This window comes from Dendrobates tinctorius, unplaced genomic scaffold (assembly GCF_039654945.1).
Source record: "Dendrobates tinctorius isolate UK_male_01 unplaced genomic scaffold, ASM3965494v1 ptg000216l, whole genome shotgun sequence".
Taxonomy (NCBI): Eukaryota; Metazoa; Chordata; class Amphibia; order Anura; family Dendrobatidae; genus Dendrobates; species Dendrobates tinctorius.
Window position 1 is genome coordinate 1,070,001 of NW_027361883.1, and position 16,314 is coordinate 1,086,314.

Sequence of the window (16,314 nt, forward strand, 5' to 3'; positions counted from 1 at the left end):
TGTGTATCTCTGTGTGTGTGCATCTGTGTGTGTATATCTGTGTGTGTCTGTGTGTATATCTGTGTGTGTGCATCTGTGTGTGTGTATCTGTGTGTGCATCTGTGTGTATATCTGTGTGTGTGTATCTGTGTGTGTGTATCTGTGTGTGCATCTGTGTGTATATCTGTGTGTGTATCTGTGTATATCTGTGTGTGTGTCTGTGTATCTGTGTGTGTGCATCTGTGTATCTGTGTGTGTGTCTGTGTGTGTGCATCTGTGTGTGCGTCTGTGTGTGTGTATCTGTGTGTGTGTATATCTGTGTGTGTGCATCTGTGTGTGTGTCTGTGTATCTGTTTGTGCATCTGTGTGTGTGTCTGTGTGTATATCTGTGTGTGTGTATCTGTGTGTGCATCTGTGTGTGTGTATCTGTGTGTATATCTGTGTGTGTGCATCTGTGTGTGTGTATCTGTGTGTGCATCTGTGTGTGTGTGTCTGTGTATCTGTGTGTGTGCATCTGTGTGTCTGTGTGTGTATCTGTTTGTGCATCTGTGTGTGTCTGTGTGTATATCTGTGTGTGTGTATCTGTGTGTGCATCTGTGTGTGTGTATCTGTGTGTATATCTGTGTGTGTGCATCTGTGTGTGTATCTGTTTGTGCATCTGTGTGTGTGTATCTGTGTGTATATCTGTGTGTGTGTGTATCTGTGTGTGCATCTGTGTGTGTATCTGTGTGTATATCTGTGTGTGTGTATCTGTGTATATCTGTGTGTGTCTGTGTATCTGTGTGTGTATCTGTGTGTGCGTCTGTGTGTGCATCTGTGTGTGTGTGTCTGTGTATATCTGTGTGTGTGCATCTGTGTGTGTGTGTATCTGTGTGTGTGTATCTGTGTGTGTATCTTTGTGTGTGTATCTGTGTGTGCATCTGTGTGTGTGTATCTTTGTGTGTATATCTGTGTGTATATCTGTGTGTGTGTATATCTGTGTGTGTGCATCTGTGTGTGTGTATCTGTGTGTGTATATCTGTGTGTGCATCTGTGTGTGTGTATCTGTGTGTATATCTGTGTGTGTGTATATCTGTGTGTGTATATCTGTGTGTGCATCTGTGTGTGTATCTGTGTGTGTGTATCTGTGTGTGTGCATCTGTGTGTGTGCATCTGTGTGTGTATATCTGTGTGTGTGTATCTTTGTGTGTGTATCTGTGTGTGCATCTGTGTGTGTGTCTGTGTGTGTATATCTGTGTGTGTATCTTTGTGTGTGTATCTGTGTGTGTATATCTGTGTGTGTATATGTGTGTGTCTGTGTATCTGTGTGTGCATCTGTGTGTATATCTGTGTGTGTGCATCTGTGTGTTTGTGTGTATATCTGTGTGTGTGTTTGTGTGTGTATATCTGTGTGTGTGCATCTGTGTGTATATCTGTGTGTGTGCATCTGTGTGTGTATATCTGTGTGTGTGTCTGTGTGCATGTGTGTGTATCTGTGTGTGTGTATCTGTGTGTGTACATCTGTGTATCTGTGTGTGTGTCTGTATATTTGTGTGTGCATCTGTGTGTATATCTGTGTGTGTGTATCTGTGTGTATATCTGTGTGTGTGTATGTATCTGTGTGTATATATCTGTGTGTGTGTATATCTGTGTGTGTGCATCTGTGTGTGTGTGTATCTGTGTGTATATCTGTGTGTTTATCTTTGTGTGCATCTGTGTGTGTGTGTATCTGTGTGTGTGTATCTGTGTGTGCATCTGTGTGTATATCTGTGTGTGTATCTCTGTGTGTATATCTGTGTGTGTGTATCTGTGTGTGTATATCTGTGTATCTGTGTGTGTGTATCTGTGTATGTATCTGTGTGTGCGTGTATATCTGTGTGTGTGTATCTGTGTGTATATCTGTGTGTGTGTATCTGTGTGTGTGTATATCTGTGTGTGTGCATCTGTGTGTATATCTGTGTGTGTGTGTGCATCTGTATATCTGTGTGTGTGTATCTTTGTGTGTGTGTATCTGTGTGTATATCTGTGTGTGTATCTGTCTGTGTGTGTATCTGTGTGTGTATATCTGTGTGTGCATCTGTGTGTGTGTCTGTGTGTATATCTGTGTGTGTGCATCTGTGTGTATATCTGTGTATGTGCATGTGCATCTGTGTGTGTGTCTGTGTGTGTATATCTGTGTATCTCTGTGTGTGTGCATTTGTGTGTGTATCTGTGTGTGTATATCTGTGTGTGTGCGCATCTGTGTGTGTATCTGTGTATCTCTGTGTGTGTCTGTGTGTGTATCTGTGTGTGTACATCTGTGTATATATTTGTGTGTGCATGTGTGTATATCTGTGTGTATATCTGTGTGTGTGTATCTGTGTGTGCATCTGTGTGTGTGTATATCTGTGTGTGTGTATATCTGTGTGTGTGTCTGTGTGCATATCTGTGTGTGTGTATATCTGTGTGTGTGTCTGTGTGTATATCTGTGTATCTCTGTGTGTGTATATCTGTGTGTGTGTCTGTATCTGTGTATGTGTCTCTGTGTGTGTGTCTCTGTGTGTGTGTATGTGCATCTGTGTGTATGTGTGTGTGTATATCTGTGTGTGCATCTGTGTGTATCTATCTGTGTGCATCTGTGTGTGTGCATCTGTGTGTGTATATCTGTGTGTGTGTATATCTGTGTGTGCATATCTGTGTATCTCTGTGTGTGTCTCTGTGTGTGTATATCTGTGTGTGTGTCTGTGTGTATATCTGTGTATCTCTGTGTGTGTGCATCTGTGTGTGTATGTGTATCTGTGTGTGCATCTGTGTGTATATATCAGTGTATGTATCTGTGTGTGTATCTGTGTGTGCGTGTCTGTGTATATCTGTGTGTGTGCATCTGTGTGTATCTCTGTGTGTGTATCTGTGTGTATATATCAGTGTGTGTATCTGTGTGTGCGTGTCTGTGTATATCTGTGTGTGTGCATCTGTGTGTATATCTGTGTGTGTGCATCTGTGTGTGTGTCTGTGTATCTGTTTGTGCATCTGTGTGTGTGTATCTGTGTGTATATCTGTGTGTGTGCATCTGTGTGTGTGTATCTGTGTGCGTCTGTGTGTGCATGTGTGTCTGTGTACCTGTGTGTGTGTATCTGTGTGTATATCTGTGTGTGTGTATCTGTGTATATCTGTGTGTGTGTCTGTGTATCTGTGTGTGCATCTGTGTGTGTGTATCTGTGTGTGCGTCTGTGTGTGTGTATATCTGTGTGTGTGCATCTGTGTGTGTCTGTGTATGTTTGTGCATCTGTGTGTATATATCTGTGTGTGCATCTGTGTGTGTCTGTGTATATCTGTGTGTGTGTATCTGTGTGTGCATCTGTGTGTGTGTATCTGTGTGTATATCTGTGTGTGTATCTGTTTGTGCATCTGTGTGTGTGTATCTGTGTGTATACACTCACTGGCCACTTTATTAGGTACACCTGTCCAACTATGTGTTAAGACTTAATTTCTAATCAGCCAATCACATGGCGGAACTCAGTGCATTTAGGCATGTAGACATGGTCAAGACAATCTCCTGCAGTTCAAACCGAGCATCAGTATGGGGAAGAAAGGTGATTTGAGTGCCTTTGAACGTGGCATGATTGTTGGTGCCAGAAGGGCTGGTCTGAGAATTTCAGAAACTGCTGATCTACTGGGATTTTCACGCACAACCATCTCTAGGGTTTACAGAGAATGGTCCGAAAAAGAAAAAAAATCCAGTGAGCGGCAGTTCTGTGGCCGGAAATGCCTTGTTGATGCCAGAGGTCAGAGGAGAATGGGCAGACTGGTTCGAGCTGATAGAAAGGCAACAGTGACTCAAATTGCCACCCGTTACAACCAAGGTAGGCAGAAGAGCATCTCTGAACGCACAGTGTGTCGAACTTTGAGGCAGATGGGCTACAGCAGCAGAAGACCACACTGGGTACCACTCCTCTCAGCTAAGAACAGGCATCTGATGGCTACTTTCAGCAGGATAATGCGCCATGTCATAAAGCTCGAATCATCTCAGATTGGTTTCTTGAACATGACAATGAGTTCACTGTACTCAAATGGCCTCCTCAGTCACCAGATCTCAATCCAATAGAGCATCTTTGGGATGTGGTGGAACGGGAGATTCGCATCAGGGATGTGCAGCCGACAAATCTGCGCCAACTGTGTGATGCCATCATGTCAATATGGTCCAAAATCTCTGAGGAATGCTTCCAGCACCTTGTTGAATCTCTGCCACGAAGAATTGAGGCAGTTCTGAAGGCAAAAGGGGGTCCAACCCGTTACTAGCATGGTGTACCTAATAAAGTGGCCAGTGAGTGTATCTGTGTGTGTGTATCTGTGTGTGTGTGTATATCTGTGTGTGTGTATCTGTGTGTGTCTGTGTATCTGTGTGTGCATCTGTGTGTGTGTATCTGTGTGTGCGTCTGTGTGTGTGTATATCTGTGTGTGCATCTGTGTGTGTATCTGTTTGTGCATCTGTGTGTGTGTATCTGTGTGTGTGTATATCTGTGTGTGTGTCTGTGTGTATCTCTGTGTGTGTGTCTGTATCTGTGTGTATGCGCATATCTGTGTCTGTGTGTATATCTGTGTGTGTCTATGTGTGTGTATCTGTGTGTGTGACGAACAGCCCACCGCCGTTCGTCTACTTACGGGCGACACTAACGGGGGTCCCGCTGCCACCAAAACGCGACGGACAGCGGACCCCGTGTCACCACTGTCACAATCCCACCACTGACACTGGTGTATCAGCGGACGGAGGGGCGTGACACAATGCCGGCACACGGCTATCACAGGCGCAGTGGGGCTTATCTTAGTTATCCCAACACTGGCACCATGTGACCAAAAATATCCAGCAAGCTGATCTCGCTCTACAATTTGCCGCAGGGGGAGTTTAATTTGGATGCCCCACCACTGCTATCAATCTTCCAAGTACTGCGGGGATTTATGTATATCCCACTTTCTCAGTTCCACTTTGGAACTCGCAGCTCTCCGGCGCCCCCCTTACCCTCAGGTCAGTCAGGGAACTGCACCTAGGATAATTAGTCGCCGGACGGGCTGCCTGTTGTGAACCGGCAATTAGGCTTCTGCAGTAAGGGAATTATGAATGCTGTGGCTGCAGCCCCTTATTCAGCAATATAAGACCCTTCTAAACTGCCAGCAAGCCGCAATAGCCGTACACAACGCGCTGCCACCAGTCACGGTTACTTAATTCACAGCGTTAAATTAAGAGGGTCCGTGGCAAACCCCTTGAATTAGTAGCGATTATCTATCAAAGGCGTATAGTTCGATTCTTAGAGCATAGAGACAGATCTAAATAATTATATCATTTATTTTCCGAAAGAGGACAGTGCTTACAGATCAAAGTTGCTATAAAATTGAGACATAAAATGTGTACAGTACAGGTATAAAATAAAAGTGGAGAAAACAAAGAGAGTACACTCACAGTTCCATATTGTTCCTTAGGCAGACCATGCGGCTAAGGTGGGTGGAGGCGGAGCTGCACTTCTCCGCTCATCTGGGTCTTTCTAGCACGACTTGAGCTGTTCTTCCCTGGTTTTCTCCAGGAAATGCTTTATAGACTTGCTATGTGACATCACGGAGAGATGCATGCTGGGTTAATCCCACCTCTCCCTTTTGGATTTAGAATTACACTAGAAAACTTATACTAATCATAACTCCGTGGGGGCAGCCCGCACAGACACATATAGGGCATCATTGGTTGTGATTTGTTGAGTACAATAATTCAAGACCAAATATGCAGTAGTTCTGATACACCGTTTAGCTGGAACACATATCTCAGGTTCTGCAAGGATTAGGCTTCGCAAGAACCACGGCAGCGACGCTGTGACCGCCCGGATTACAAAAATGTGATTTTCATATCTCTAGGGTATTTGGTTCTTATGGTATAGTCTCTCATAGTTTTATTCGTTTCAAACAAAGAAGTTTTTCCCGCACTTTTTTTTCTTCTCTTTCAGCTGAGGCTGAGAGAAGCCAAATGGGGTGACAGGAAATTGGTTTATGGCACTCGGGGGAAGGGAAGCTGCTGTAGTGTGCAATGTAACTGAGACACTGGCAGGCAGCTTCTCAAAGAAAATGGAGGGTTTGTTAGCACATTGCAACAGAAAACATATCTTGCAGACATTGTACATCACAGTGTGTGTGTCTGTGTGTGTGTATCTGTATCTGTGTGTGTGTCTGTGTGTGTATATCTGTGTGTGTATCTGTGTGTATATCTGTGTGTGTGCATTTGTGTGTGTGTATCTGTGTGTATATCTGTGTGTGTGAATCTGTGTGTGTGTGTGTGTGTATCTGTGTGTGTATCTGTGTGTGTGCATCTGTGTGTATCTGTGTGTGTGTCTGTGTGTGTATCTGTGTGTGTGTGTCTGTGTGTATCTGTGTGTATCTCTGTGTGTGTATGTGTGTGTGTATCTGTGTGTGTGCATCTGTGTGTGTGTCTGTGTGTGTGTCTGTGTGTGTGTATCTGTGTGTGTGTCTGTGTGTGTATATCTGTGTGTGTGCATCTGTGTGTATATCTGTGTGTGTGCATCTGTGTGTATCTGTGTGTGTGTCTGTGTGTGTATATCTGTGTGTGCATCTGTGTGTGTATCTGTGTGTGTATCTGTGTGTGTGCATCTGTGTGTATCTGTGTGTGTATCTGTGTGTGTATCTGTGTGTGCATCTGTGTGTGTGTCTGTGTGTGTATATCTGTGTGTGCATCTGTGTGTGTATATGTGTGTATCTGTGTGTGTGTATCTGTGTGTGTGTGTGTCTGTGTGTATATCTGTGTGTGTGTATCTGTGTGTGTATCTGTGTGTGTCTGTGTGTATATCTGTGTATCTGTGTGTGTGCGTCTGTGTGTGTATCTGTGTGTGTGCATCTGTGTGTGTATCTGTGTGTGTATATCTGTGTGTGCATCTGTGTGTGTATCTGTGTGTGTGTGTATCTGTGTGTGCATCTGTGTGTGTGTATCTGTGTGTATATCTGTGTGTGTGTATCTGTGTGTGTGTCTGTGTGTATATCTGTGTATCTCTGTGTGTGTATCTGTGTGTGTGCATCTGTGTGTGTGTCTGTGTATCTGTATGTGTGTGTGTATCTGTGTGTGTGCATCTGTGTGTGTGTATATGTGTGTGTATCTGTGTGTGCATCTGTGTGTGTGCATCTGTGTGTGTGTGTCTGTGTGTGTGTATCTGTGTGTGCATCTGTGTGTATATCTGTGTGTGTATCTGTGTGTGTGTGTCTGTGTGTATATCTGTGTATCTCTGTGTGTGTATGTGTGTGTATATCTGTGTGTGTGCATCTGTGTGTATCTGTGTGTGTATCTGTGTGTGTGTCTGTGTGTGTATCTATCTGTGTGTGTGCATCTGTGTGTGTGTATCTGTGTGTGTGCATCTGTGTGTGTGTATCTGTGTGTGTGTCTGTGTGTGTATCTCTGTGTGTGTATGTGTGTATATCTGTGTGTGTGCATCTGTGTGTGTGTGTATCTGTGTGTGTGTCTGTGTGTGTGCATCTGTGTGTGTGCATCTGTGTGTGTATCTGTGTATCTCTGTGTGTGTATGTGTGTGCATCTGTGTGTATCTGTGTGTGTGCATCTGTGTGTGCATCTGTGTGTATATCTGTGTGTGTCTGTGTGTGTATCTGTGTGTGTGTCTGTGTGTGTATCTGTGTATCTCTGTGTGTGTGTATGTGTGTGTATATCTGTGTGTGCATCTGTGTGTATCTGTGTGTGTATCTGTGTGTGTCTGTGTGTGTATCTGTGTGTGTCTGTGTGTGCATCTGTGTGTGCATCTGTGTGTGTGCATCTGTGTGTGTCTGTGTGTGTATCTGTGTATCTCTGTGTGTGTATATCTGTGTGTGTGCATCTGTGTGTATATCTGTGTGTGTATCTGTGTGTGTGTATCTGTGTGTGTGTCTGTGTGTGTGCATCTGTGTGTGTGCATCTGTGTGTATATCTGTGTGTGTCTGTGTGTGTGTGTGTGTCTGTGTATCTGTGTGTATATCTGTGTGTGTGTATCTGTGTGTGTGTCTGTGTGTATATCTGTGTATCTCTGTGTGTGTGTATGTGTGTGTATATCTGTGTGTGTGCATCTGTGTGTATCTGTGTGTGTGTATCTGTATCTGTGTATCTGTGTGTATATCTGTGTGTGTGCATCTGTGTGTGTATCTGTGTGTATATCTGTGTGTGTATCTGTGTGTGTATCTGTGTGTGTGTGTGTGTATCTGTGTGTGTGTGTATCTGTGTGTGTGTGTATCTGTGTGTGTGTGTATATCTGTGTATCTCTGTGTGTGGGCATCTGTGTGTATCTGTGTGTGTATATATGTGTGCGCATCTGTGTGTGTATCTGTGTGTGTGTCTGTGTGTGTATCTGTGTGTGTGCATCTGTGTGTGTGCATCTGTGTGTGTATCTGTGTGTATATCTGTGTGTGCATCTGTGTGTGTATCTGTGTGTGTGTCTGTGTGTGTATATCTGTGTGTGCATCTGTGTGTATATCTGTGTGTGTGTCTGTGTATCTGTGTGTGTATATCTGTGTGTGCATCTGTGTGTGCATCTGTGTGTGTGTATCTGTGTGTGTGTATCTGTGTGTGTGTGTATCTGTGTGTGTATCTGTGTGTGTGTGTATATGTGTGTGTGTATCTGTGTGTGTGTGTATCTGTGTGTGTATCTGTGTGTGTGTGTATCTGTGTGTGTGTGTATCTGTGTGTGTGTGTATCTGTGTGTGTCTGTGTGTGTATATCTGTGTGTGTGTATCTGTGTGTATATCTGTGTGTATATCTGTGTGTGTATTTGTGTGTGTGCATCTGTGTGTATCTGTGTGTGTGTCTGTGTGTGTATCTGTGTGTGTGTGTCTGTGTGTGTATATCTGTGTGTCTCTGTGTGTATCTGTGTGTGTGCATCTGTGTGTGTATCTGTGTGTGTGTCTTTGTGTGTGTATCTGTGTGTATATCTGTGTGTGTGCATCTGTGTGTATCTGTGTGTGTGTATCTGTGTGTGTGTCTGTGTGTGTACATCTGTGTGTGTGCATCTGTGTGTATATCTGTGTATCTCTGTGTGTGTGTATCTGTGTGTGTATCTGTGTGTATATCTGTGTGTGTATCTGTGTGTGTTTATCTGTGTGTGTGTCTGTGTGTGTATATCTGTGTGTGTGCATCTGTGTGTGTATATCTGTGTGTATCTGTGTGTGTGCATCTGTGTGTGTGCATCTGTGTGTGTGTCTGTGTGTGTGTGTATCTGTGTGTATATCTGTGTGTGTGTCTGTGTATCTGTGTGTATATCTGTGTGTGTGTATCTGTGTGTATATCTGTGTGTGTATCTGAGTGTGTGTATCTGTGTATCTCTGTGTGTGTGTCTGTGTGTGTGCATCTGTGTGTGTATATCTGTGTGTGTGCATCTGTGTGTGTATCTGTGTGTGTGTCTGTGTGTGTATCTGTGTGTGCATCTGTGTGTGTATCTGTGTGTGTGTATGTGTATATCTGTGTATCTCTGTGTGTGTGTCTGTGTGTGTATCTGTGTGTGTGCATCTGTGTGTGTGTCTGTGTATCTGTGTGTGTATCTGTGTGTGTGCATCTGTGTGTGTGTATCTGTGTGTGTATCTGTGTGTGTGTCTGTGTGTGTGCATCTGTGTGTGCATCTGTGTGTGTGCATCTGTGTGTGTATCTGTGTGTGCATCTGTGTGTATATCTGTGTGTGTGTATCTGTGTGTATATCTGTGTGTGTGTGTATCTGTGTGTGTGTCTGTGTGTATATCTGTGTGTGTGTGTATCTGTGTGTATATCTGTGTGTGTGTATCTGTGTGTATATCTGTGTGTGTGTGTATCTGTGTGTGTGTCTGTGTGTATATCTGTGTATCTCTGTGTGTGTGCCTGTGTGTGTATCTGTGTGTGTGTCTGTGTGTATCAGTGTGTGTGTATCTGTGTGTGTGTATCTGTGTGTGTGCATCTGTGTGTGTGTATCTGTGTGTGTGCATCTGTGTGTGTATCTGTGTGTGTGTATATCTGTGTGTGTATCTGTGTGTGTGCATCTGTGTGTGTGCATCTGTGTGTGTATATCTGTGTGTGTGCATCTGTGTGTGTGTATCTGTGTGTGTGTATCTGTGTGTGTGTATATCTGTGTGTGTGTGTGTGTATCTGCGTGTGTGCATCTGTGTGTGTGTATCTCTGTGTGTGTGCATCTGTGTGTGTGTATCTGTGTGTGTGTCTGTGTGTATCTGTGTGTGTGCATCTGTGTGTGTATATCTGTGTGTGTATATCTGTGTGTTTGCATCTGTGTGTGTATATCTGTGTATCTCTGTGTGTGTGTATCTGTGTGTGTGTATCTGTGTGTGTGTCTGTGTGTGTATATCTGTGTGTATATCTGTGTGTGTGCATCTGTGTGTATATCTGTGTGTATGTATCTGTTTGTGTGTGTATCTGTATGTGTATATCTGTGTGTGTATCTGTGTGTGTGTATATCTGTGTGTGCATCTGTGTGTGCATCTGTGTGTGCATCTGTGTGTTTGCATCTGTGTGTGTGCATCTGTGTGTGTGCATCTGTGTGTGTATCTGTGTGTATATCTGTGTGTGTGTCTGTGTTTATCTGTGTGTATATCTGTGTGTGTGTCTGTGTGTGTGTATATCTGTGTGTATATCTGTGTGTATATCTGTGTGTGTATCTGTGTGTGTGTCTGAGTGTCTCTGTGTGTGTGTGTATATCTGTGTATCTCTGTGTGTGTCTGTGTGTGTATATATCTGTGTGTGTATCTGTGTGTGTATCTGTGTGTATATCTGCTCACTGTGCTAGCGGAGATCACCGCTAGCATAGTGAGAAAAAGTAAATGAGTTCACCGCAGATCTTTGAGCTGAATTGTGGTGAAATCACTGACTTTATCTCTTGGTGCAGAGGTCATCACAATTCAGCCCGGCTGGGAACGCCGCAGCCTCAGTGACTGGCGGTAACCTCTATGACATCACCACCTGTCACTGACGCTGCGCTCATAGCAGCTCATTCACCAGTGGTTCTTAGCCTGGACGGTCGCAACTTGGCAGCATCCAGGTTGAAAACTGTTTACCCCAGACATGGTTTACGGCGTGGGACAGAACGACGGACAGATATGGTATATTTTTTTATTTTAGTTTTATTACAGGAGAATGAGGGCTAACTATAGGATTAGTAATAGGTGTCTTATAGTAGACCCCTCTCCATTACCAAGCTGTGGGCTTGATGTCACCAGGCAATATAAAGGTGACATCAACCCCACAAATATGAACCCCACTTGCCACCGCTACAGGGCCAGTGGGAAGAGCCGGGCAAAGCACCAGAATTGGCGAATCTAATAAATGCGCCTTTTCTGGGAAGCTGCAGGCTGCTATTTTTAGGTTTGGGGTGTCAATATCCATGGCTCCTTACCAGCCTGAGATTTCCAGACCCCAGCTGTCTGCTTTAGCTTGGCTGTGTTTTTTTTTTAATTATTCATTTAAAAACAACATGGGGACCCCTCTATTCTTGATAACCAGCCTTGCTAAAGCAAACAGCTGAGGGTTGCAGCCCCTAGCTATCAGTTTTGCCTGGCTGGTTATAAAATATACCGGGGAACCTGACACTGTTTAATTTATTTATAGCGCAGGTGGCAGGTGATGAATACTCCCATCAGCCCCCCCTGCTCTCACTGTTATTAGCGACAGTAGGTGTAGGAGTCCCATCAGCTGCCACCTGCTGTTATCGGTTGAATACAACTCTCATCATTCTCATGATCGCCGGCAGAGCAGGGGAGAGCGATGAGAGCTGTCTTCAGCACCCGACGCCGGGGAACAGGGCTAACGATACCGCCGCTTCCCAGGCGCCGATGTGTGTCACACTGATGTCATCCATGTGCGGGACGTTTTGCGGCCCGTGCTGCTGTTAAAAAATGTCTACGTGTGGGTCACGCGGGCACACAGTCCATGGAAACTCAGTGAAATGAGCACAGACCCGGTCACTGGAATATGTCTCCGGTGAAAACTGTGACCACACGTACCGGACACGCCGACGTGGGAAAGACCTCTGACACAGACTCCGCTTAGGCTACTTTCACACATCAGTTTTTGTGCATCAGGCGCGATGCGGCGAAAAGTGTGAAAACCGGATCCGGCGCCTGTTGCCTCCGTATCCGTTTCTTCCCCATAGAGTTTCATTATTGCCGCATTGCGCCGGATGCCTATGCGGCGTATACGGTTTTTGCTGGATCCGGCAAAAACAGCCGGTCCGGTGTCTGGAAAAAACGTTACATGTAACGTTTTTTGTCTGCGGTAAAAAACCGGAAGACGCCGGATCCGGCGACATACGGTTTTTTTTTATAATGGTAGTCTATGTTCGCCGGATCCGACGGCATCCGGTTTTTGCCTGATTCCGGCGCCGGATCCGGTTTTTGCACTGAGCATGCTTCAAAAAGTATCAAATTTGGGGAAAAACACCTGCCAATCTCCACCCACCCTATAGGAAAGGTAGAGAGAGGGCATTAATCACCCTTAATACAGAGGAGAAAGAGATACTGGAGACACACACAGCCACTGGATTCTGCCACATATACACCAGCCAGACAGACATCCAGCAACCAACTGGATTTTTGACAGCCATCCACTATTGGACCTCCAGCGAGCAGGAGTTTGAGTGTGAGTATAAAAATTTTCTTGCAAGCATAGGTTTTCGTTTTGTCTGTGTGACTGCCGATACCTGCGCACCCATCCCCGTCACAGCCAGCGACTGTGTCTTGCCGCCTTCCCAGATAAACTTGTCACCACCATGACCCCCACAACCGCCACTGGAACCCTCTGCCGCAGAACCCCCATCACTGCTGTCACTGCTAGCCACCACGCTGGAGTCCCATGCTGTACCTGCTGCTGCCTGCCCAGCATGTATATATATACACACACACACATGTATGTTGTTCATACATTGTACTATTGTTTTTAGAAAGTTTCAGGTGTGGTCATCAGTGTGGGGGGATTCTAATTATGAAGGACAGTGTGAAGTAGTTTGCGTGGGTGTGTGTATTTATGTGTAAATACTGTAGGGGGAGGTACTGTATATACTCGTGTATACGCCAAGATGTTACTCCCATTTTTGGGGCTAAAAGTCCCCCTCTTGGCTTATACACGGGCCATCTCCCTGTGGGTCAGAGGGGGAGCAGGGGTGTCACAGATCATCCTGCTGTCATATCTGTAGCCTTGCTCGCTTCTCCACTGTCTCCCTTCCTGTCTTCAGTGGTAACGTTACCATTCCTGAATCTGTGCGTTGCAAGCATAGTGATATCCACCTTTCCTGGGTCCATTGCTGCTCCCTGCGGTCTCTGCTGCATCCTCAGTGGGTGCGTTGATGTGATAAGTGCGTGTCCCCCTCTGCTGGATGAACAGTCACTGACACAAGAAGTGGCAGACAGGGGCGATGGACCCACAATAGGTTTTTTTTTTTTTTTTTTGGCATCATATGGGGGCATATTCTATGGAACAGCATATGGGGTCATAGTGTATGGGTTACACACTGGGCTTATGTGTTCCCAATTTTTGGGCCGGGGCGGCTTATACACGAGTATATACATAGTTATATAGCGTGGTGAGAGTGGAATTCAAAAAATCTTATTTTTTACTATTTTTGTTGTTTTGTTTGATTGTAAAAATAAATGTTGCACACAACACAAACCTAAACTACATCGTGCTTTTTTCATGCAGGAACTTGCCCAGGACACTACTGCAAAATCCTAATTTGCAACCCATATTGTAAGTATACAGGCCTGAAAGCTTTGAATATGGTTAGTGTTGTAGGTAACAATTGTTTTCATTACAGAATTTCAGCCAGACATGTCTTCTTCGGGGAGCCCTCCCTCACATCGCCAGCGAAATGAGGTATTTTTTTTTTTTTATTATTGCCAGAACATTCTTGGTACACATAACCCTATATATGCATTCTTGTTTAATAGGAAGCTGAACCAGAGGGTCTCTCAGAAGGAGACGGGCGTGGCGGAGAAATGCCTGGAGTGGGCTCCCCGCATGTAAGTATCTTTGCATTAATTGCACTAAAACATGTTCTTACACATCACTAGACCTAAAAACAAGATCAACATAACAGCATTTAATTTTCCTTTTCTTCTTTTTTTTTTTCATTATAGGCTTCTGAATCTGTGGCCCGTCCGAGAGTTCCTCAAAGTGCCTCCCAGAGTCGTCGGCAACCACGCCGGGGCGGTCGCCATAGAGTAAGGATTTTTTTTTTTAGGACCTTTATAAGGTTTGTACTTAATGCTGTGATTGTTATGTTTACCTTTTTTGTCTTTAAACAGGCTTCACAGCGTGCTCACGATTCCGACAGTGAGGATGGCTATTGATGTGGACCTCTTGATTGATATGGTGAGAGATCGTGAGCCGCTCTGGAATATGGCGGACCGCTTCCATGCAGATGCTTGTGTTACTAGACGACTCTGGGAGGAAGTGTGCCAGGCTGTGCTATCTAACTGGGAGGAACTCCATTCTCGGGCACAGAACAGCGTAAGTACTCACATTTCAGTAATGTTTCCGGATGTATTGTGCTTGATCCTAACCATTTTGTGTTTTCAATTTTCAGGGGAAAGAGTTCAGTTGCGGTGGCGGTCAATGCGGGATCGCTTCAAGAAGGAGTTCAACAAAGAGATGCAGGCTCCCAGCGGATCAAGAGGACGCAGGAGCCGCTATAAGTATTCTGAGGCCCTGTCATTCCTGAGATCAACTATGGTGACAAGAAGGTAAACATTCCTACCAGAAGTGACTAAATAAAAAATGGTCAAATGTGTAATCTTTTTTTTTGCAGCCAGGGCTAATCAATATCATGATATTAATGTCTATTTTTTTCTACTTTTTTCAACAGCACCTTCAGCAGCACGCGGGAGCCTGCATTGAACCCTTCTGGAGCGATCCCCCAGGAGGCCGTCACCATGGACCACAACATACCCAACCCCTCTGCACCCTCCCTGCCTTCCCTTGTGTGTGATCCCTCAGCCCCATCCACCTCTGCTGGAGCATCTGTGCAGGCTTCATTACATGAAGCTGCTGTTGACGAGGTAGGCTTTCCTTTACCTCACCCCTCTGACACAGCTGCCCTCCATAGAACACCTTTGAGTTCTGGGCGGCTGCGTCAGCGGGGTCAGGAAAAGCAGTTTGCTGCAGAGTTTATGAATCTACATGCATCCTTTCAAAACGCTATGAAAGTCATGACCCAGCAAATGTCTGCTGGGTTCAATCTTGTTAGTAGAGAGGTGCTTGATTTAGGCACGCGTGTTGAAAGGATGCATCTAGATGCAAATAAAGCGCCGCATCATTCTTTTTTCAAAGCTGTGATTGAGCGGCTGGACAACCTAACTCCTGAACAGCAGCTGCATGTAATGCAAGCCTGCCAGGTGGCCTTAGCACAGGTGACATCAGTAGCCCCTCCAACAGGCCCAGTAGTTGCTCCAGGCCCGGTCCTTCCTACCCCTCCTGTACCATACCATTTTACCCAGTACCAGTCTGCTTCCCCGTACCAGTTCCCAACTGCATCCGTGCCTCCACTCCCTTCCCAACCTACACTCCCTTCCCAACCTACACTCCCTTCCCAATACATCCAGTCTCCTTCCACATCCCAAATTCAAGCGTCCTTCACCCACAGTTTAGTTTCCCCCCGTCTATTGTTTTCTCCACCCCTTCATCAGCTTTATCCACCCCTTCACCTTCTTTCTCCATTCCTATACCTTGTCCTTTGCTATCTGACCCCTCACAAACTACATCCTCCCACAACACCCCTGTTGAAGTGGTCCAAACTGAGAGCCCCTCCAATACTATTTCCACTACACATTACACCAATCTTTAATGTGTTTTGTTGTTACCAATAAAAAAGTTTTATTACAAAAATATAAAAGAAAAAATTCCAGCTAAAGCTGATAAAAATAAAAAATTTTTTTCAGTCTATCAAATGTTTTTGTTTGTTTTACTGTTAATATAACATGTCGATGTATAAAACTCAATGAGTGTGTGTGTGTGAGTGATTGTGCGAGAGTAGGTGTGTGTGAGTATGTGAATGTATGGGAGTGTGTGTACAAGAACATGTATGAGTAACGTATGTGTGTGGCGGTGGGGGGAGGCCTGCTGGTGGGCAGTACTGTGGAAGGTCCTTGGATACCGCTTTATAGCCCCTATATTATTTTCTACACACCACACTACATGATTTAGTAGAAAGTTTTTTACTAAATGATAATTTTTGTTCAATTTTAAAAGAGCTTTGTCAGGAATTTACAAATTGTGAATATTTTGGTACAAAAAATAGGTAGTAAAACAATATAGAATACTGATACAAAGGTACTAATACTTTACCAAAATTGAAGCTAACAAGGTACAGTAACTTAAACCACAGAAAT

The 16,314-nt window shown here is 44.6% G+C and overlaps 1 protein-coding gene and 1 long non-coding RNA gene across 2 annotated transcripts; one reads left to right on the forward strand and one right to left on the reverse strand.

The window, feature by feature from the left end:
- Positions 1 to 8,111: 8,111 nt before the first annotated feature.
- LOC141058866 (uncharacterized) lies at positions 8,112 to 15,579 on the reverse strand. The gene is made up of 2 exons (XR_012222342.1): positions 15,503 to 15,579; positions 8,112 to 15,466 (listed from the first exon to the last, which is right to left on the reverse strand). It is a non-coding gene; the product is annotated as an uncharacterized lncRNA (long non-coding RNA).
- LOC141058865 (uncharacterized) lies at positions 14,543 to 15,792 on the forward strand. Its single transcript, XM_073555068.1, has 2 exons — positions 14,543 to 14,670; positions 14,793 to 15,792. Exons 1-2 carry the CDS (start codon positions 14,543 to 14,545, stop codon positions 15,790 to 15,792), a joined length of 1,128 nt encoding a protein of 375 aa, XP_073411169.1.
- The last annotated feature ends 522 nt before the right edge of the window (positions 15,793 to 16,314 follow it).

Bases quoted from the DNA above. Each gene is read 5' to 3' on its own strand.
- LOC141058865 (XM_073555068.1), top strand. From the start codon at position 14,543: ATGCGGGATCGCTTCAAGAAGGAGTTCAACAAAGAGATGCAGGCTCCC. The intron at 14,671-14,792 runs GTAAACATTCCT...TTTTTTCAACAG, and splicing joins TCAACTATGGTGACAAGAAG to CACCTTCAGCAGCACGCGGG.